Here is a 22,761-nt window from a genome sequence, read left to right as displayed (position 1 = left end):
TATATTTGTTTTCATTTCTTTTATCCTTGAAAATTATTTTTACTGTTGGGAAGAGAGGGACATTGAGTTTTTTCCAAAACCTAGAATTCAGCCCAATCTGTTAACATATCCTGGTGGGTGGCAGTGGATGGGAGTTCTTTTCAAAGTATAACAGCTATAACAGTCCTCCTGCCAGCAATACCCCCAAGGTAATGCCCTCAGGTTCAGAGTAAATATATTTGTATTTGTAAAAAACTTAAAATAACATAAAAATGGTAATGCGTGAAATCAGCCGCATAAACCATGAGGCAAGTTGAAGTGCTGACTGTGCTCTGGCAATGTAAAAAGTTACACATGTTTCTGGTTAAGACTGAAAGGAATCAAAGGCATCATTTCATGGAAAAATCCGGCATGTCCTTTCCAGATTATTTTAATCAACACTGTTTTAACTTTCAATTCTTTCATTTAGTGGACCCTTACCGCCGCTCTGCTGGCCATTTGGCATTTCTTCTATGAGCTGTGGCTCCCTGCATCCGGCCGCCCTTCTGGGGCTCCCCCTCCGTCTTTACTCTCCGTTCTGGGCTCCTCAGTTCCAGGGCTCCCCCTCTGTCTTTATTCTCTGTTCTGGGCTCCGCAGTTCTGGGGCTCCCCCTCTGTCTTTACTCTCCGTTCTGGGCTCCTCAGTTCCAGGGCTCCCCCTCTGTCTTTCCTCTCTGTTCTGGGCTCCACAGTTCTGGGGCTCCCCCTCTTTCTTTATTCTCTGTTCTGGGCTCCGCAGTTCTGGGGCTCCCCCTCTGTCTTTATTCTCCACTCTGGGGCTCCTCAGTGCTGGGGCTCCCCCTCTGTCTTTACAGTCTGCTCCAGGCTCCTCGGTGATGCTCATTCATTTTTTTCTTTTTGTCTGTTATGCTTGGGGCAGATATTTTCCTTAATTTGTTGTTTGCCTTTTAATTTATTTCATGACATAAGATTTTGATGTTTATTAAAGTAAAGCTTTGTCTTTTCCATTGGGTTTTCTTCCATTGTGTTTTTATTTAGAAAATCTTAAGCTTCTCAAAGAGCAGTTAAGCTAGGTTTCCCTTACCCCCTGATTTGGCCAATAATATGCAATGGATGTGACCAGGTGGCACCCAAGAGAAAGAATAGGAAGCAGGTTATCAAATGACAATAGTAATAGTAATAATGGCAGCTCACTTATTGACTACCCTACCATATGTATGCGTGGTATACCTATGTAAATACTATTCTAAGTGCTTTACGTTATCAGTTTAATCTTCACAATGTCACTATGAAGAAGATACTGTGGTTATCCCCACTTAACAGAAGAGGTACAAGGAGCTTCATCCCTCCCTTACAGTTTTGGGGGGCCTCCCCATTAGCGCCCTGACTCAGGTCAGTCGCAAACAGAACTCCAAGTACATCAGGTTCAACCAGTGATGCAAAGCTAAAGTTTTCTTTGCTTTGGAGTTCATTTATCAGCAGATGATGGGGACATGAAATGAATTAAAATATACAGAAATATGAAGAGAATGGTAACAATAAACAAACAGGGATATGGATATTCCTAGAGATAGAAAAGGATTTCATGATTATAGAAAAATACCAGGACAATGTCAAAATCAGTATACCAAAGCAATTTTATAGCTTCACAGAACCTTTCACAGAACACGAATGCTGGAGAGGTCATCACGCCCGGCTTCCTTGTTTACAGACTAGGAAGTCCAGCCCTGAGGGGCAACAAGTCGCCCTCCCCACCAGCACAGGCACACGTGAGCTTGTGAGAGTGCCTGGTTACGCAGGAAGCTAAGAAGGAAATTTGGAGCCTCTGTGGCCATAATAAGTAGCTGGTGCCCTTTCCCGTCTCCATCCTCTTGGGTCCTTGTGACCAGAGGAAGCACAGACCCGGGAAGTAGGCGTCAGCACACTGCACTCCCCTGGGGAAGACACATCTCATTAATTCATTCCTATCTGTCGTCCTCACAGAGCAGGGTTGCCGGAAAATTCACAGGATGCCCCAGACAATCTGAATTTCAGACAAACAAGTAATTTGTACCAAGGATGTTTTCTGATTGTGTTAACATAACATCAAATTCGCCATGTTAATCGTTTATGTGGACAGTCCAGTGGCATTAAGTGTAACCAAACTGTGGCGCTTACCGGCACTATCATCCACCCACAAAACCCCTTTCAGCTCACCAAAATGAAGCTCTGAACCCATTAAACAACATCTTCCCATTTCCCTATCTGTCCCCCAGCCCCTGACAACCATCCTTCTGCTTTCTGTCCCTAGGAACTTAACTACTCTGGGTACCTCATGTCAGTGTGATCATACAACATTATATCATCGTCCTTGTGACTGGCTGGTTTCACTCAGGACAGCGTCCTCAAGGTTGATCCCCCACTGTAGCACGTGTCAGAATTTCCTTCCTTTTTATCACTGATTCATATTCAGCACAAGCATTTTTATTTAGCACGGATATTTTTAGTACAAGAATTCCATGTAATAATATTTGGGATATACTTAAGCAAAAACATTATTCATTGATTGTCAGAAATTCTTTTTTTTGTGTGTGTGTGATTTTTTTTTTGGCTGGGGCTCGGTTTGAACCCGCCACCTCCAGCATATGGGACCAGCGCCCTACTCCTTGAGCCACAGGCGCCGCCCCGATTGTCAGAAATTCTAATTTAACTGGCTGTCCTGTCCTCCATCTAATATTGAGTAGGATTATGACAGAACAAAAGGAAACAACAGCATTAATGTCTAGAAAACGCACACTGCAAGCAATTTAAAAAAAAAAGAATTTATAACTTGGCCATGGGAAAGAAACACAATATAAAGCTAGTTGAAAAAAAATCAGGATTTCAAACTCTATGCAGCATGATGACAATTTTGGGAATGTGCCTGGTGGCAAGGATGACAAAATGCTAGCACTGGTTGTCCCTGGATGCCCAGAGAATCCAAGTTTTGTATTTTAATTTCATTTTCTAGATTTTCTAAATTTTCTACCATAAACAGATATACCACTCTTAAAGCCAGAAAGAAAAACATAAATCTAATGTTGACCTTTTAGAGGGGTTGTGTGAAGGGTCCTACTGATGCACACCCTCACCCCAAGGACAAAGGCCTCCACATCTCACTCAGAGAGCTCAGCAATCAAATGAAGACGATTTGGAAACTTCTCAGAACCACTCTGCTTTGCCCACCTTCTGGGCTCACCCGCCCAGGTGGACACACCAGCTGGGGAGCCATGGCCCAAGGCTCTGAGGCTGGTGAGCACCGCCACCCCAGGCCGCATTCACGTCCCATCTCCAGCGATAACGACATCCTTCTACAGAAGCTGGAACCGGAAACCAGCTGATCTTTGTTGAGCCTGCCCTCTTCCTTGTGTTCCCTATGTCCTTCAGACATAAAATCCTGCTGTGCCTGTCTTCCGCAGTGTCACACTACTGCCCACTCCACTCTGCACACAAGTAATTTTTACCAAGGATGTTTTCTGATTGTTGAGGCATTCACTCAAGGCTCAAGGCTGTCACTCTTGCTGTCCCCACACCTCAGAACGCTCTTACCCTGCACTTCATCCCACTAATTTATGCCATCCTCAAATCCCAGGTGAACTGACTCTTCTTTGAGGAGTCCCTCCCTTTGCCCTGGGCTAGCTGCTGCGGGATGTTGTATATTCCAAGAGCACGCAGCCTTGTGCAGGACTCAGGCGCTAGGACTGCCCACTTACTGTGTCTGCCCTGCAGACCATAGACCCTCAGAAGCAGCATCCACCCAAAGCAGACTTGCCCAGAGTGGTGTCTGCACAACTTTTTGTGTGCAAAAAAGACTTATTAAATGAAGACCAAACCAACTTCCATGCCCAAGGTGAAGGAGGTAGTCCTTCTCGGGAGGTGGGAGCTGCCAAGATCTGAGCCCAAGACCGAGACCCAAGGGGATAAGAGGGAAGCAAAGGCAGGAAGGAGCCCAGAGCCATCTGCTTCTAACCTGCAGCCAGCCTGAGAAGATGAAGACGCAGGTGCCCAGGAGAGTGACACCAGAAGCTGGAACATGGCCACGGGGTGGGACTCAACTTATCTTACAAACTGGACTGTTTCCTTCCCTCAATGGGGAAAGGGAGGGATTTAAACGTAAGTGCTGAAGTTTCATTTGGTCTGAAGGATCATAAACACAAAATCTGAGAACTCTTCTGAAAGCATATATTTTTGTTCTTGTTTAAATCAAGTTGGACTAAAAAGCAAGCCCTCTTTAAGGATCCCAAGGCAAGCAATATCACTGGCAAAGAAACAGATCCTAGGCAAGGCTGCTGCAGACGCCTGGTGATGAGTTCTCTGACAGCAGGTTGTTTATAACTACACCAGGCCTGCCTCTCATCTCCCACCCTCCTGGCTTTAAAAGAAACCCTGAACCCCAACGAAGGAAATGGAGCAGGATGATATACGAGTCTTTATTCCTTTGGACCAAATTCTAGTCTAATGGAAAATTTATCTGGGAGGGAGTGCTTGAAAATATACATGTTAAAATATCAATGTTAAAAAAAAAAAATTCAAGAAACACAAAACACAGGCAGGGAGAATCCTTTTCTTCACACTGCCTGCACATGAACATGGCTGAGAAGCATTGCACTTCCCCCAACTTTAGCTATTGGAAATATATTTTCACCATCCACAAGGCCACATTTCACTCCTGGTTTTCCTGTTCTTGGCTAAAGGCAGACAGCTATTCTGCTAAAGCCACTCATTTCTTTTTGGAATTATAGAACTGAAAAACATTTTACATTCAAATACAAATAAAGCTACCATAGCTTTTTTTTTCCTTTTATTTTTTTTAAGTATGAAGATTATTTAAATAAAGCAGAGGCTGGTCTGATCTGCCACTAAAGATGCCAAGAATGTTTAGAATCAGTTTTGAAAGAACCCGTTTAGAACATTTCAAATGAAAATACAAGTCTTGAAATGAAAAGAGCAATTTTTCTCAGTTCTCACAACCCTGAATTTATGATCTTTATTTTTTTCTTAATGTAGACATCCTAAGACTTTCTTTCAGAATGATTCATTTAAGAAGGAAAATAAAGCCAGAAAGGCTATGTTAACCACTGTGATAAAAATATTTCCAACTGTATATAAAACGAGTGCATGGTACCCATGATTGCATTAATGTACACAGCTACGATTTAATGAAAAAAAAAAAAAAGAAGGAAAATAACCCCCTACCCCAATAATAATCTTAAATATTTTGAGGGAGAACATTTTAACAAGAAATATTGACAGGAACAAAAGTAGGTTTTGTCCAAAAGTCGTTAAAGGACCAGAGAAGCTAGACATACTATAAAGTCAGCAGGAAGGTATTAAAAAAAAAAAGCAAATTCTGTTTAGCCAGGAAAAGGAAAGAAAGAGTAAAAGTCATTCAGCTTCTCAGAGAAGCTGTGAATGCCTCATTGTGTGATAACTCCAAAGTGGTATTAGACCACCACTCAAAACCCTTTTAAAAAGCAACCCGGAGTTTGTTTCACGGCAGCCTAAACAATTCATGTGTTCCCATCTCTGCTTTTGATGACTCAGCAGAAATTTTTGGCAACTAAAATGTCAAGCTTAGCTTCTGATAATTTATGCATAAAATCATAAATCATGATCTAATCCTAAGGGGCCAAATGGCTGTGCTCTCACTGCTGGGTTCTTCTGAAGCAGATGCACAAGTCAGGCTGCTGCCTGGGGGCCGTCTAGCCTCGACAGCACAGAGTGGTCTAATCTTGAATAATGACCTAGGAGTAAGAGGGGTCCTATGGAGCCCACTTCAACAAACATGCAGCCTTGGTGACCTCCTACCTGGCTATGGCCAAGACAACTCCCCTGGGAGAAACTGCCCATGTATATACATTCTAAAGCATGCTTCATAGCACCCAACACAGACAACATGCATGAAGTCAATTAAATATGTGAACTCACCCTAAAAAAAATGCTGCCTGCCTCAACACTGAATATCACTCCGGTCATCTTTGAAGTACTTCCCTCAGGAAGCTGTGTACCTATGCCAGAGTCCTGTCCTCCCTTCAGAGCAGTTTTGGAACTCTTTTACTGAAATGGCCATCAGAGCTATCATTGTACCAGGTCTGACATACCTCACTGCTGAATCACTATGGTCACCTTCTAAGTACTCCCGTTGGCCATCTGGTGACCGTAGTGATATTTAGCAATGAGGTACGTAGCACTTTTTCTAGGATGCGTTCTTAAACTTAATTGTCCAACCGCGTGGATTATCTGTGTAGGGTGTTTTACGATAATGATCTGCTCCCTGAACCTCAGTTTCACTCTCCCGAGTGAGCAGGTCATTGGCATTATCTTCATTCACACTGCTGTGCAGCCACTGTCATGGTCCATCTGTAGGGCTTTTTCATCATCCCAAACTCAAAGTCGTATCCATCACCAACACTTTCAAAAAAGGGCCCTCCATGACATGTGTAGGCAGAAAGCATGTTTCGGAAGAGCCCAGAGCAGCAATCAGGCTGGAGAGTGAGCCAGACTGAGCCCATGTGTCCCCCGCTCCCCACCGGCTGCCCAGCCACCCGCCTCACCGCAGCTGGGCCATGTCTCTGCAGAGCTCTATGTTTGGCCTCCTGGTACGCTCGTCCAGTCTAGTCTGAGCCACCTTCAGGAAGGCAGTCTTGTCCTTGATGGCCTTCTTGATGGATTCTATGGTCATTTCAGTCTGGTAAATCTCCTTCAGGGTCTGTGACAAAGAGGAACAATTGTCTGAGGCTGTAGAGCTGTCCCTTCAACAACCTGCATCCTGCCCACCCATAGTCAGGTGCCAACACAGGCCTCCCCCTCCCAGAGCCTTGCTCCTGCCCAGCCCTGCCTGGGGCATGGGTAATGTTGCAGACAGCTGACTGCAGACTCAGTCTGCAGTCTAGGTTCAATGGCCTCTTGTTTGTAGCTTGAAATCAGCCAGCACAGGAGTATTTACACCACAGAAACTGGTAGATGCTACAAATCAGGGCTCCCCTATCTCAGCTGAGACTAGCAGCTATTACTTATTCACCAGCACACATCTGTGTGTGACTCTGAGTCCATGAGGTCTAAGGGACCCCAACCTGTCCCCTCACCTCAGCATGTCCCTGCCTCTCTATCCTCTGGCTCTCACTTCCTACCAACTTAAGAGAGCTGTCCTCTTCCTAGTGAAGGGTCTACCTAGAAGCTAATCAGGTTTCATCTTCAGGGTGCCTTGCTTGCAAGGGAACACAGGCAGTTTTGTGTTTCTGGTTTTGTATATATTTTTTTTTAAATTGGCTCCCGCAATTTGCATAATTAATGGCCTACCCTGGTTCCTCCTCTTTTTACTTCTCTGCACAGAGTCCCTGTCCCACACGTTAGAAACCCTCCCTTCTCCAGGACCTTGATCCCTGCATTCCCATAGTCACATCCTCCAGTTACTGTCACTCTTTCTCAGCTCCTTTCCTGTGGCCTGGAGACATGCCCAAGTTTCACCAAATCGTGTTTCACTACCACTATCCCGTCCAGCCTCAGTTGGGTCCTCTGTAATCCCTCTGCCATGTTCACTGACCGATGGACTCACCATGGCTGTGCCATCCACCCACTTCCCCACGTCTGGCCTGAGTCACTGTCATGAAACTGCACTCTCGAAGCCCCCGGGAAGGCCTCTCCAACACCTCCCAGTCCTTGAAACCCTGGGCTTGCTTGTTTCCTCTGGACACCTGCTGTCCTAACTCCCTGCCTTTCTAACAACCCCTTATTCACCTCCATTCATCTCCGGTGTCCTCGGTCAGCTTCTCTGCTGCCTTCCCTCTCCCCCACTGAGACTTCACGTGACCACTTGTACTGACCACCCACTTGTGTCTTCCAGATACTCTGCAACCTGCCACTTAAGCTTTTCCCCCTCTCTCAAGCTTTCAACAACCACTACAAATTATTACACTGGTCCTACTGCCAAAGCTGCCTCCAGATGCCAACCCCCCCCCCAAGGAAGACATCCCTGTCTCTTGCCCATGCAAACAGCTGCTCCTTCCACTAGAGGAAGTTACACTGGATGTGCATCCCAAGGACTCTTCTTTCACACTTGCCATTGCAACTGGCCATTTCCTATGTGCACATCTTATCTCACTCTAAGACACGTGAGGGCAAGGTCAGTGTGACAGTCACCTGTGTACAGCCCCCATGCCTAGCACAGAACTTGAATTTGCTTGTTATGAGCTGAATCATGCCCCCTCTCCAAATTCATATGTTGAAGTTCTTTTTTTTTTTTTTTTTTTTTTGTAGAGACAGAGCCTCACTGTACTGCCCTCGGGTAGAGTGCCGTGGCGTCACACAGCTCACAGCAACCTCCAGCTCTTGGGTTTACACGATTCTCTTGCCTCAGCCTCCCGAGCAGCTGGGACTACAGGCGCCCGCCACAACGCCCGGCTATTTTTTTGTTGCAGTTTGGCCGGGGCTGGGTTTGAACCCACCACCCTCAGCATATGGGGCTGGCGCCCTACTCACTTCTAATCCTCTTACCTCAGAACGTGACCATATTTGGAGACAGTGTCTCTGTTGAGGTAATTAAGTTAAAATGTGTCATTAGAGTAGGCCCTAATCCAATAAAACTGATGTCTTTACAAGCTGAAGAAATATGGACAGACACAGAGAGAAGACGATCTGAAAACCCAGGAAGGAGAGAGGCATCAGAGGAAGCCCCCCCACCCCAGCCCCAGACTGACGGCCCACAGAAATAGGAGTTAATTTTGTGGCACTTTTCATTGTGGTAACTCTGAAAACCAAGAGTAATAAATAAAAATTGGTTGAAAGAGGAACTTTATCACATCAGCATTCCAACAGGCCTTCAGAACAGCTGCTTAGTACCCAAAGGATGGCACCCAACCCCATTAACCTTCCTGTCAATTTCTTCTACAACTGTGTCCAGCTGACTTGTCCAAAGATCTCTCCCAGGACACAAAGCACACATGTCTGCCACGCACCCTTCTTGGTACAGACCTGAACTTGACCTCAGGTTTGCTACCTCCCAAGGCTTTGTGTTTAAGATGTCACCCCACCCAGAATATTCAGTTCTCCCTCCAAACCCTGGAAACATTTTCTGTGTTTGTTATTTGGCAGTCATGATTTGCCGTTTTCTATTGGTATCATGAATTGTTCATGAGCTTTTCACATGCAAGCAAGCATCTCTTCTCCACAAACATAAGCTTCTTGGGAACAAAAACATTTTCCATTTCTCTCTGTCCTTCACAGGATGTAGCACACTGTCTGACTCAACTAATACTTGTTGCCTACAGAAGGCACCATGGGATGAAAAGTCCCTCCCTGCAGCCTGGGTAACATCAGCTCAGAGCAAGATGGCTGACAGTCCCACTGCTTGGTATACACCCCAAAGAGAAAAGACTGTGTTCTAAAAAGGACACGTGGGGGGTGGTGCCTGTGGCTCAAAGGAGTAAGGCGCCGGCCCCATATACCAGAGGTGGTGGGTTCAAACCTGGCCCCGGCCAAAAACTGCAGGAAAAAAAAGGACACGTGCACTCAAATGTTCATGGCAGCACAATTCACAATTGAAAAGATAAAGAAACAACCCAAGTGCCCACTAACACATGAATGGATTAATAAAATGTGGTACATGCTTACTAGGAGTACTACGCAGCCATAAAAAGTGATGATCTAGTAGCTTTTTGGACAACCTGGAGGGAGCTGGAAACCATTCTTCGAGTGAAACATCACAAGGTGGAGAAACATGTGTACTCAAAACCAAATTGGAACTAAGCAATCAACAGGTAAGTGAGCATATGGAAGTAGAAATGTCAATGGCAATCAGGCTGGGGGAGAGGGAGGCGGAGATGGGTACCTACGGGGTACAGAGCACACTGTCTGCGTGAAGGGCACCCTCACGTGTATAACTTTGACTCAATCTGTACAAAAACAAAGTTTGCGAACAAAATATGTGTAACCCCTAATATCCCAAAATTAAAAAAAAAAAAAAGAACCAACAAAGTATGAGCATGATCCACAGAACTAGTAAGAGCCACAAGACTGACACTAAGTGAAGGAAGAGCCCCTAATTTAAATTGAAACAAGGGATTCTGCTTGAATCCCTCATTCCACTGTCACTGCAAAACTCTTAGGCGTAGAGCACTTAAAATTTTTCAATATGAGAAAACACCTTCAATTACTTAAGAGTTTCCTGTACTTAGTGTTGTATTTCAGGAAAAGGGTCTGAAATAATTTAACAGAAAACATTTCTACCATATGTTCTAATAATAAATTTACTTCCTAGTTATATACAGTGATTCATTAAACTTTAATAATAATATTTTTGTTTCTATTAAAAACTAAGGACCTTTCATTGAATAGTGCTTTCTTTGTGTTCCAGACACCAGTGGCTTCCAATTTCATTTTGACACCTTGCTACCTGACTGAAATAAATGGTATGCTTTGTACTGTTTTTAATTTTTCTTGCTCTGAATGGCCAGGAGGTCATGTGCCTTACGGTGCCTTTCTAGGAGTGGTGAGAGATTTGTGGTCTCAGGGCACCGGGTCAGCTAAGAGGTACCACCGGTAGTTGATTTACCTTGGCTAAGTGAACCTGAATCTTATTCTTAGCATCTGCAGTCTCAGCGATGCGATTGGTGAAAGACAAGTTCACTTTGTTGAACTGATTCCACATCTCATTGGCAGTCACAACCAGGAGGTTTTCAATGTCGTCCCTCAATTTAGCAGAGGCAGCCCGTTCACTCTGGGAGCGGAGAATATTATCACCTGTAAATTTGGCCCAGGACTCAGGCACTGAGACCCTGCAAAAGGGAAGTGGAACCAAACAATGGTGACAAGGATGAATCAGCCTCAACTATCCTGTGAAAGAGAAACCCCCAAGTCATTGTTTGTAATTCCATTGAATGAAATGTAAACAATTGTTCCCTTTTTTACTGCTAACCAATTTCCAATGTATAAGCTAATTCTCCTGCCAGTTTGATGGGGGCAAGGGTGTCAGTGGGAAGAATAAATGAAGGGTAGGATTGTGTTCATTAAAAATGTGTCACACCAGCCCAAACAATAAGCATATGAAAAAATATTCAGCCTCAGGAGTAGTCAAAGAAGTACCAAGAAAAAGGACAGCATACTGAGAACCTTCTATCGGGACAGCAAACAGCACGATAATTTGCAGTGCTGACAAGCAGGTTTAGGAAAAGTTCTTTCATATCCTGCAGAATTGCACGTTCTCCTACAGGTGAGAACAACCTTGCTAGAGGGCAAAAAGGCAACACAACCTAGAAATGCCACTTCTAGAAATTTATTCTAAGGAAATAATGTACCCAAAGATGTATGTGTAGGGATATTCGTTTCAGCACTATTTATGACAATCTCTGAAAAATTAGGAACAACATAAATTTTCGAAAGTAAAGAAAAAACGTTAATTATGGTACATTTAAAAACTAATTGATATAGCATGCAAACTTACAGAAGAATATTTATTTCACAATGTTATTGAAAAATTAGACTATGCAAACAACATGAGTGTAATACTATTACTTAAAAATACAAATCTATACGTGTATGGAAGAAGGCTGGAAGAAGTAATGGCAAATTGTTAATTAACACTGGGTACCTGTAGGCTTCAGGCATACTGGTGACACCTGTTTGTTCATTGGTAGTGCTTGTTGGTAGAAGATATTAAACAAGACTCTTACTGTTGACTAGAGGTGTTAGCTCAGGCCCTGATGACCAAAATACCATCACAGATACACGGTATCCTGACATTCCATGAGAGATGGTAAGAATCCATGCTGGGAGCATAAGAGGCCTTCTAAAGTGCTAAGCGGTCAGAGTGTGTGGTTTGATCCCAGCTCACCTCCCATCCAACAAGGATGAGGGGAAGATGCTTCCAACTCACCTCCAGCCAAGTAAGAGGCATTTCATGGGAACCACTTAGGAACTAGGGTTTGAATCAGGTGCACTTCTAAAGAATCTGAAGTCCAAGTTGATCACTGGCAATGTACTTCTCATAGGAAAGACAGGAGAGGGGGATGCTTTGGGGGTAAATATCACTGCAGGAGAAAATCCACTTGGGGATCACTTTAAAAGTGGGAGGGAACATGAGTGTCAGAAGGAGGACAGAGATCTTTGGGGGGTAATGAAAACATTCTATATCTGAACTGTGGTTGTGGTTACACAGGCATATGAATTCATCCCTAATCATCAGAGAAATTCAAATCAAGACAACCCTGAGGGGGCAGTGCCTATGGCTCAGTGGGTAGGGCGCCGGCCCCATATACCAAGGGTAGTGGGTTCAAACCGGGCCCTGACCAAAGTGCAACAATAAAATAGCTGAGCATTATGATGGGTGCCTGTAGTCCCAGCTATTCGGGAGGCTAAGGTAAGAGAATCAGCTAAGCCCAAGGGCTGGAGGTTGCTGTGAGCTGTAACACCACGGTACTCTACCGAGGGCGACAAAGTAAGACTCTGTCTCCAAAAAAAAAAAAAAAAAAATCTGAGATATCATCTAACCCCAGTAAAATTAGCCTACATCACAAAATCCCCAAAGTTGCAGATCCTGGCATGGACATGGAGAGTGGGGAACACTTTCACACTGTAGGTGGGCCTGCAAACTAATACAGCCTCTTCGGAAAAAAGTATGGAGACTCCTCAAAGAACTCAAATTAGACCTCCCATTTGAACCCACAATCCCACTATGACGCATCTACCTAAACAAACAAACAAAAAAAAACAAAACAAAAGCATTTTATCATAAGGGCATATGCACTAGATTGTTTAACACAGCTCAATTTACAATCGCCAAGATGTGGAAACAACCTAAATGCCCATCAACTCAGGAATATATTAACAAATGATGATATATGCATACCATGGAATGCTATTCAGCCATAAAAAAAGGCGACTTCATGTCTTTTTGTATTAACTTAGTTAAAATACATTCTTCTCAGTAAAGTATCACAAGAATGGAAAAATATCCAATGTACTCAATATGAAGCCAGTAGACTATCTAATTCACGCCCACATAGAAGAAAAACTCATTTCAATTCAAGCTGGGGGGAAGAGGGACAGGAGGGGGCTTCGGAGGTGCTCCCACTGAATGGGTACAATGTAAAGGTGTATGGCACACCTTTTGGGTACAGGACATAGCTACAGCAGGGACTCTAGCTAACAAACGCAAATATTGTGCTTTGGTGGTCTGTACCCACACATTAACCTGAAATTTAAAAAAAATATGGAAATGTACATTTAAACTGGGTGCATTCCATTGTATGTGAGTTTCACCTCAATCAAGTTCTCTACCGTCAGCCCTGCCTAAGATCACATGCAGGAGCCTGGCAAAGAAATCATCAACCAGGCAAGTTGAGCAGGTGCTGGGAAGAAGGGTATTAGGCTGTTTTCAGCAGGTGCTGGGAAGAAGGGTATTAGGCTGTTTTCTGACCCCTGGCCTGAGGTTTCCTTCCTGTTCATCTGCGTTTCCCTGGATTTTCTGCATCAGGCAGGCTTATTTTCATAGCTAGAAAAATAAACAACAAATACTCTTTCACAAAAGATCTCAGGATGCGATTGTCAAGGCCTGACCACAGAACTTGTCCACACCTGGGCGAATCTCACCTTCTGATGTCTACTGCGCTTTCTAGTTTAATGTGTAAGCTGTGTCCTCTTGAAAGGAAACAGAAAGAGTTAAGCAACACCAGAGCCACAGACATGGTGCGTGCTGACTTACGTCGCATCAACCCTCTCCACCCCACGGAAATAGCTGACGCCATCTGAGGTGTTTCGCAGGTGGTGGCATTTGTCATCGATCCGGTAGGCTGTCTGCTTGTCACTCAGGTCCTTCTCCAGCTCATGCTGGGCAGCTCTGTTGGCTCTGCAACAACACAGGGTGGAAACCGGAGCTTCACATTCAGGTAACAATTTCCTTAAGGGACGCGTGATCACCCTTTTTTGTCGGGACCCTGTCTGTCCCCATTGCCTTCACAAAATGCTCAGCTTAGGGACCAAAAGGAGCACTATGTGCGGGTGTCCGTCCGTACACAGAGTCATCAGAACTCCACTGCTGCCCCTGCACACCTCTCCTTTCATGGGTTGGGGTGCAGGTGATGAGGGGAGGCTTAGACAGACAGCAGTCAGGACCTGGAGCACCAGCTGGGGCCCAGCTTCCTAATACTCCCAAATCTTTGGGACAGGACACTGGTTCAAAGCAATCTGCCCATTCTTTCAGTATAATCCCCCAAGAAATTATAAAGCCCTTTTAGCCGAGGCTTCCTTTATTCATTGGTGACCTCACTTTGTGGTCATTCTAGGACTGAGAGTTTTGCCAGGAGACATAAACCAAGGGTCAAAATTAACCTCCAGGCCAGAAGTTCAAGAGTGCTTAAAAATCCAATCAGGGGCCCATCCGGCCCAAGCCCTGGAGCAGCCTCCCTGCCAGATGGAAGAGGCCTTGCTGAGCGTGGCCAGGCCTGGTCTTGCCTGCCCTGCCAGGCCGAGCAGGAACCTGGAGCTCTTACAACAGAGACAGGCCTGGGGGGTGGGGGGCATGGGTGATGAGTGAGCCACATCTTTACTCACGGAACAGTTCATCTGACAAATATGAACTATGAGTGCTTCCTATGTGCCAGGTATGTTCTGGGAGCCTGGGATGCGTGAGTGGACAAAAAAAAAAATCTCCAAGGAGCTGGAATTCTGCTTGGAGGAGACAGATAGCACTTAAAATGAATAGGCAATTTGTGTGATTAGGAGAAAGGGGGGACCAGGAGTGTGAGTGATGGTTTTAAATAGGATGACCAGTCTAGATCTCCCCAGGTGACACTTAGCAAAGGCTTGAAAAGGGGGGGATTGGGTTATATGGGGCCCTGCTGAGCACTGGAAGGAGGCAGAATTTTCTCTGAGTAAAACTGGAGATCGTGGACTTACCGTGTAAAAGGACCATTCTGGTGCTGGGCTGAGAACAGACTGTAGGGCAGGGAGACCCATTTGGAAGCCACTGCAGCTACTCAGGTGAGAGGTGACAGTGGCTTGGCCCAAGTGGGTGGCAATTAAGGAGGCAGGAAGTGTGCAGACTCTGGATGTGGTTTACGATAGAGACCAGAGACTCTTCCACAACATCAAGGAGGAAAAGAACTTAAGTGATGCCACTGAGGGCGGGATTCCAGCAGCCAGGGAGGCCGGGGGGAGAGGCGTTGCCACCCTGAGCTCACTGCCCACTGGCCATCCACCGGAGGGGCCCAGGTTGCCGGAACTGGGGAGAGAGTTCTCTGCTAGACATAAAGTTGGAAGTCATTAGCATAAAAATAGAATTTGGCAGAGCAGGATAACTGAGTGACTATAATCATTTCTGCCTTCTTGGCACATAAAAATGCTCTTGGCAGATCAGAGCCACTCAGTAAGATGGCATTGAACCACATAAGCCAGCTCGCTGCAGGTTCCCTCCATTCAACCTGTGACTTCCTGCAAATCATCTGACCTGTCAGAGCAGAATTCTTTTTATTTGTAAAGTGACCTGCATGGCATGATGCTCAAACAGTTCGTGTGCAAAGGCTGGGTGGGAAGTCTGCCTCCACTCCCCACCTTAGGCAAAGATGTCGAGACTCTGGGGCTAGAAAGCCCTTCTCCTTTGTGGTCTGGGACCAAGATCCCCCACAGACTTCCCCTACCCAGCTGACAGTCCCTGACCTGGCCTCAGGGTCCCGGGAGAGGTGTGCAACGCAGCACCCCCTCAGCCTGTCCTATAGCCCAAGACCAGAAGAACCTTGGCTGACATGTTGGTGCCTAATGAGGTGCTGCTTTCAGATAGAAGAAAATGAAGGCTTCATCGCTCCTGAAACAAGTGGAGCTGGACAGAACACAGAGCTGTCCGTGAGCCGTGGAGAGCCATCTAAGCAAATGAGGAATTTGGCTCACGTGTATGAAGAAAGCTGAGCTGCTTAAAGGATCAGACACAGATAGTACACGGGACAAACAGAGAGGGCAGGGACACAGACAGGGCAGGGACACAAAGGGCAGGGACACACACAGACAGGGCAAGGACACACAGACAAGGCAGGGGCACACAGACAGGTCAGGGAAACAGGCTGGGTAGGGACACACAGACAGGGCAGGGACACACAGACAGGGCAGGGACACACAGACTGGGCAGGGACACACACAGACAGGGCAGGGACACACAGACAGGGCAGGGACACACAGACTGGGCAGGGACACACACAGACAGGGCAGGGACACACAAACAGGCAGGGACACAGACAGGGCAGGGACACACAGACTGGGCAGGGACACACACAGACAGGGCAGGGACACACAGACAGGGCAGGGACACACAGACAGGGCAGGGACACACAGACTGGGCAGGGACACACACAGACAGGGCAGGGACACACAAACAGGGCAGGGATACACACAGGGCAGGGACACACAGACAGGGCAGGGACACAGATAGACGGGGCAGGGACACACAGACAGGGCAGGGACACATACAAGATAGGGCAGAGACACAGACAGGGCAGGGACACACAGACTGGGCAGGGACACACACAGACAGGGCAGGGACACACAAACAGGGCAGGGATACACACAGGGCAGGGACACACAGACAGGGCAGGGACACAGATAGACGGGGCAGGGACACACAGACAGGGCAGGGACACATACAAGATAGGGCAGAGACACAGACAGGGCAGGGACACACAGACTGGGCAGGGACACACACAGACAGGGCAGGGACACACAGACAGGGCAGGGACACACAGACAGGGCAGGGACACACAGACTGGGCAGGGACACACACAGACAGGGCAGGGACACACAAACAGGCAGGGACACAGGGCAGGGACACACAGACTGGGCAGGGACACACACAGACAGGGCAGGGACACACAGACAGGGCAGGGACACACAGACAGGGCAGGGACACACAGACTGGGCAGGGACACACACAGACAGGGCAGGGACACACAAACAGGCAGGGACACAGACAGGGCAGGGACACACAGACAGGGCAGGGATACACACAGGGCAGGGACACACAGACAGGGCAGGGACACAGATAGACGGGGCAGGGACACACAGACAGGGCAGGGACACATACAAGATAGGGCAGAGACACAGACAGGGCAGGGACACACAGACTGGGCAGGGACACACACAGACAGGGCAGGGACACACAGACAGGGCAGGGACACACACAGGGCAGGGACACACAGGCTGGGCAGGGACACACACAGACAGGGCAGGGGCACACAGACAGGGCCGGGACTCACACAGACAGGACAGGAACACACAGACTGCGCAGGGACACAGACAGACAGGGCAGGGACACAGACAGACAGGGCAGGGACACACAGGCTGGGTAGGGACACACAGACTGGGCAGGGACACACACAGAAAGGGCAGGGACACAGAGACAGCGCAGGTACACACAGACAGGGCAGGGACAGAGACAGATAGGGCAGGGACACACAGACAGGTCAGGGACACAGGCAGACAGGGCAGGGACACAGACAGGGCAGGGACACACAGACAGGGCAGGGACACACAGGGCTGGGACACAGGGCAGGGACACACAGAAAGAGCAGGGGCACAGACAGACAGAGCAGGGACACACACAGACAGGGCAGGGACAAAGACAGGGCAGGGACACAGACAGACAGGGCAGGGACACACATACAGGGCAGGGACACACAGACAGGGCAGGGACACATACAGGGCAGGGACACACAGACAGGGCAGGGACACACAGACAGGGCAGGGACACACAGTGCAGGGACACAGACAGACAGGGCAGGGACACAGACAGATAGGGCAGGGATACAGAGACAGGGCAGGGACTCACACAGACAGGGCAGGAACACACAGAAAGGGCAGAGACACAGACAGGGCAGGGACACAGACAGACAGGGCAGGGACACACAGACAGGGCAGGGTCACAAACAGACAGGGCAGGGACACACAGAGAGGGCAGGGACACAGACACAGCAGGGACTCACAGACAGGGCAGGGACACACGGACAGAGCTGGGACACACACAGACAGGGCAGGGACACACACAGACAGGGCAGGGACACACAGACAGGGCAGAGACACAGACAAACAGGGCAGGGACACAGACAGCGCAGGGACACACAGACAGAGCAGAGACACACACAGACAGAGCTGGGACTCACACAGACAGGGCAGAGACACACAGACAGGACAGGGACACAGACACACAGGGCAGGGACACAGACAGCGCAGGGACACACAGACAGGGCAGGGACACACACAGACAGGGAGGGACACACAGACAGAGCTGGGACACACACAGACAGGGCAGGGACACACACAGACAGGGCAGGGACTCACAGACAGAGCAGGGACACACACAGACAGGGCAGGGACACACAGACAGGGCAGGGACACACAGACAGGGCAGGGACTCACAGACAGAGCAGGGACACACACAGACAGGGCAGGGACACACAGACAGGGCAGGGACACACAGACAGGGCAGGGACTCACAGACAGAGCAGGGACACACAGACAGGGCAGGGACACCAAGATAGGGCAGAGACTCAAACAGGGCAGGGACACAGACAGCGTCAGAGCAGGGACACACACAGGAGACAGGGCAGGGACACACGTTGGTAGAATGTCCTATAATGTAGTTGGCCTTGAGGATATTTGCAGTGGGGATTAATATGAGGAAATGGCTGTTCCAGGGTAGAACCATTCAGACTAAGAAGAGCCAAGGACACAGCAGTCAGGCAGGAGATTTTAGATAAAATGAGGATTAGAACCTGGGGCAGAGAAAAGAGAACAGAAACAGTGCTCTCAGCCATACAAACTGTGTCTCTTTGATTCCCAGGGAGCAGAAGCCGAAGTTACTACTGTGTTAGAGTACAGTCAACCAAACCGCAGACTGTTGGTCACCCTCCGTGGCCCCTCTGCCTGTCCTGCTTCTGCCCATCCTCACCGACTTCTGCATTAAGGAAGCCTCTAATCACAGCCCGGGGCTCCTCATCACCCTCCACAGTGTGACCCGGGGACTCAGGACAGGGCTAACGCCTATGGCACTCATCCTTCTAGGGGCACTGCAGTTGCCCGTGACTACATTCCTATCAGCATCACCGTCTTTTCTTGTATGAAGGACAGTCCTTCATTCTATGAGCATAATCCAGTGAACCTGGATCTTTCTGTGCATGTTTGGCAACGGACTTAGCCAAGCCATTTTTTGGTGCCAACACCTGTTATTAAAACTTAAAAACTTTCTTTGATTACTATCCTTTCCCTCCCCAGCAGCACCCACCACTGCCACTGCCTTAAATATCAGGTACCTACAACTGCCAAGGAAAGAGAGCCAGTGCTCCTGAGGACTTTGCATTCTGGTGGGGAACAGGATGGGTAAGCAATTACAGTGCAAGGCTGCAGTGAATGTGTGGTGGTGTCATCAAGGGAGGCTGGGTCTTCAAGAAGAAAACAAACACGAAAGGATTGACTCATACATGTTCACTTTTCCAACTATGAACATGTATGAGTCAACCAAGGAATGAAGGTATTTTGAGTTGAAAGAAATCTTGTCTTAAGTGAGGGTAGAAATCCTTTCCACAGTATCACATAATTATTTCTTTAAATACAAATTCAAAGCAAGTGTTCCAAGGATTTATTGTAACCTTTGAACAAAAATACACACGTGTCCCCATGTGTGCATGTGTGAGGGCATCCTTTTACAAAGCTAAGTGACATTTACATGGAAGGCATAAAAATCTATAGTCCAATAGTAGAATTTAAATGGCATAGAAAGATGACGCTCTTACGCAAGCTGGGCAATAGCCTTATCCAAATGTAGCCTCATTCTTTCTTGACAACACAGAATAGTATCAACTTCCTATTCAATTGAAAAAAAAAAAAAAGCACATTAATGTCATTGAGTATAATGTCCAGAGTCTGCAATGTAACAAAACATCAATGAAGAAAAATTTCATTCCTTAAAAACTGTAAATTTAGACAAGAAAACAATTGTACATATACTTATTATCTATATGTTCCATGATATTGCAATTTAAATATTAGACTGAGATGGATCCTTTACAGGCCTGCAGGAAAATTGTATTATGGAACAAGTCTGGGCATGATTAGGATTTTTCTCGCTTTTTGTCTTTTTCCTTAATTAAAACAGGTTAAAAAAAAGAAAAAAAGGACCTAAATTCTGGTAAGCCAGGAGATCACATTTAAATGCATAGGTGGCACGGGTAGCTTAAGGACTAGGGCACTAGCCCCATATACCAGGGGGGCAGTTTAAACCCGACCCCGGCCAAAAACTGCAAAAAAAGAAAATTTCTTTTTTTTTTATATATATATTTTTTTAGTTGTTTATTTTATTTATTTATTTTTTATTTTTTTAATAGCACTCAAAGTACTTTCATTGAAAAAAAGAAAATTTCAATGCACAATTCTTTTATAATAGCCATTCTTCTAAGACAAAGTCTTTATAAATGAGGGAGGCAAAGGGAAGCCAAAAGGAGCTTGTGTGGAGGCCGACTTCCTCCATGGGAGGTCAGGCCTCCTGTCCTGTCTGTGCACTGCAGCCTAGAGCCCGTCCATGTGCAAACACCCGTGCAGCCAGGCCTCTGCGCTCGACCACAAAGGTTGCCTTTTGATACTGCTGGGTGTGTGCACTGCTATATAGCACGTCTTCTGCTGAGAGATTTTTAAAGCAACGTTTATTGCCCTCTGAAATTCCTATTCCCATTAGAAAGGTTAGGAACTCAAAATAGCACCAAGAAGATATTTTTAAAGTGCACATAGTCACTGTTACCATTTTCTTAAGCAAAAGTGGCCATGCTATACCTACTGCTTTTCACACGTGAACATTTTCCCATGACGTTAAACAATACTGTCCTGAACAACCACAGTCAATTCTGAGGCACCGCCACAGGGCGTACGTCATCCCAAGGATTTGACAAGTACAGCCAAATTGCCCTTCAGAAAGTGGCACCCGTTCTCACTCAGGAGTGAGTGGCTTGCACTTCCTCCTCTTGCCCAACAAGTGGTTGCTATCACTTCTCAGTCTTTACTGAGGGGAAGACTAACCGTAAACCTGCTTAAATTTGCAGGCTGATATAATGAGTACGTTATTTGTCCATTGTTTGATGTTTTTCTTATGTAAACTCCCAGTTCTTGGGTTTGTCCATTTTTCCTGTTGTTTATTTTTTTCTTATCAATTTGTAAGAGCTCTCAACATATTTAAAATTTAATCTTCCTATCATATGTGTTACTTTTTCTTTTTTTTTAACCAATCTGGCCCTTACCTTTTTCATGCACGGTGGTTTTGACATAGATATTTCTGATTTCTATGACATCAAATCTATCCCCCTTGTCTTTGTTATTTTAGTTACAAAGGCCTTCTTCACTCCAGTATTAGCTATTACTCATTGATGTAGTCTGTTACTTTTTAATTATTTAACATAAAAATATTGAATATGCCTACCAGGATAACCCTACTGTCTAGGCTTTTGATACTCTGAATTAAGAAAGTAAGTGAAAAATTAAATCAAAGTTTTCCCTACCTTTGTAAGTAGATAAGATTTTGCACACATCAGTCTTAGCTTTTTGTATTCAATTTTCATCTTTGTCAATGACTTGGGGAGTATGTATTTTGACAAGATGCTAGCAGAAGATGGGAGTTCTGCTCAGAAAACACCATTTAAAATCCCTAATCCTATCACGTTTACATACTAGATGTACACAAAGCACAGACTGGAAATTCTTAGGACATTTGGTAGGGGAAAAATGCATTTAATGAAATTCTTGCTACAAAAAAATCCTACAACAATTATTTTTATATGTGAATTTAAATAATGTCATATGATGAATGTCCAGTGGTTGGGGGCAGAATGTTTCTTGGGAAGACAAAGAGCTAAAGGCCTCTGGAACTGTCCCCACTGCCACCCTATCTACCAACTTGTACTCAGATGTGGAGGTGGCCTTGACACACCACAGTGGAAGCAAACGCAGGCCAAGCATTTCCTCACATGCCTGGGAGAAGCAGGTGTACAAGGAGGTGGTGGACACACACAGAAGGCAGAGAGCCTGATCTAATCTTCTCCCCAGCTGCAGCTCCACCCCAGGAAGCCAAGGTGAGGGGGAGGGCACCTGACAGCAGAATGCCCAGGAGCCTGGAAAGTGTCTCCAACACTTTTGGATCCTGAGCATAGGGATGAATCAGGCCTCATGACAGGCTCCATGAATTACATGGTCACGGTGACTTCTCTGAGATTCCCAGAGTCTCGGCACCCCAAATGATTGAAATGTGGTCTTACCTATAACAAGCATTGAATCCAGTTGTTTGAAAAACTTTGAATGAAGTTATAATTCACCTCCTGGGAACTGTATCCTTGGGATGGGATGAGGGTCAGCAAGGTGGAATTGAAACCTCACATGAAAACCCCTTGCTGTGTCACACCCCCAGGTCTTGAGTGAAATTGTGGTTAAAGACAAATTCTTCAGCATCAGACAGCCCTGGTTTAAATGCCATCTTTGCTATGTGCTAAACTTGACCAAAGGCAAGTTATAAACAAACAGTAGTAATACACACTTTTCCAGGCTGTTGAGTAAATAATTATGTGCCTAGCAGCTGCTAAGCTCTTAGTAAAGTGTCAGGTCTTATAACATTGGAACATGGGTGATTTTCATGACTTCTGAACTTAATCCTCACATGATGTATGGAAGCTCCTCTACGCTCAGATGAGGAACACTGGCCACAGCACAGAACACTGAGCTTCAACCTCAATTATGGATGGGTGTTGACCCTAGGCT

General features: G+C 46.3%; 1 protein-coding gene across 1 annotated transcript in view; it reads right to left on the bottom strand.

The window, feature by feature from the left end:
- Positions 1–22,761, bottom strand: part of TEKT3 (tektin 3) — a 48,860-nt gene that overhangs the window by 931 nt on the left and 25,168 nt on the right. Inside the window, exons 4-7 of the mRNA XM_053569334.1 lie at positions 19,761–19,831; positions 13,694–13,837; positions 10,547–10,769; positions 6,552–6,706 (exon numbers count right to left, since the gene is read on the bottom strand). Of these exons, the coding sequence (XP_053425309.1) occupies positions 6,552–6,706; positions 10,547–10,769; positions 13,694–13,837; positions 19,761–19,831 (593 nt within the window). The remainder of the gene's footprint in view (positions 1–6,551; positions 6,707–10,546; positions 10,770–13,693; positions 13,838–19,760; positions 19,832–22,761) is intronic.

This window comes from Nycticebus coucang, chromosome 18, assembly GCF_027406575.1.
Source record: "Nycticebus coucang isolate mNycCou1 chromosome 18, mNycCou1.pri, whole genome shotgun sequence".
NCBI classification, from domain to species: Eukaryota; Metazoa; Chordata; class Mammalia; order Primates; family Lorisidae; genus Nycticebus; species Nycticebus coucang.
This window is presented reverse-complemented; position numbering and strand designations above follow the sequence as displayed.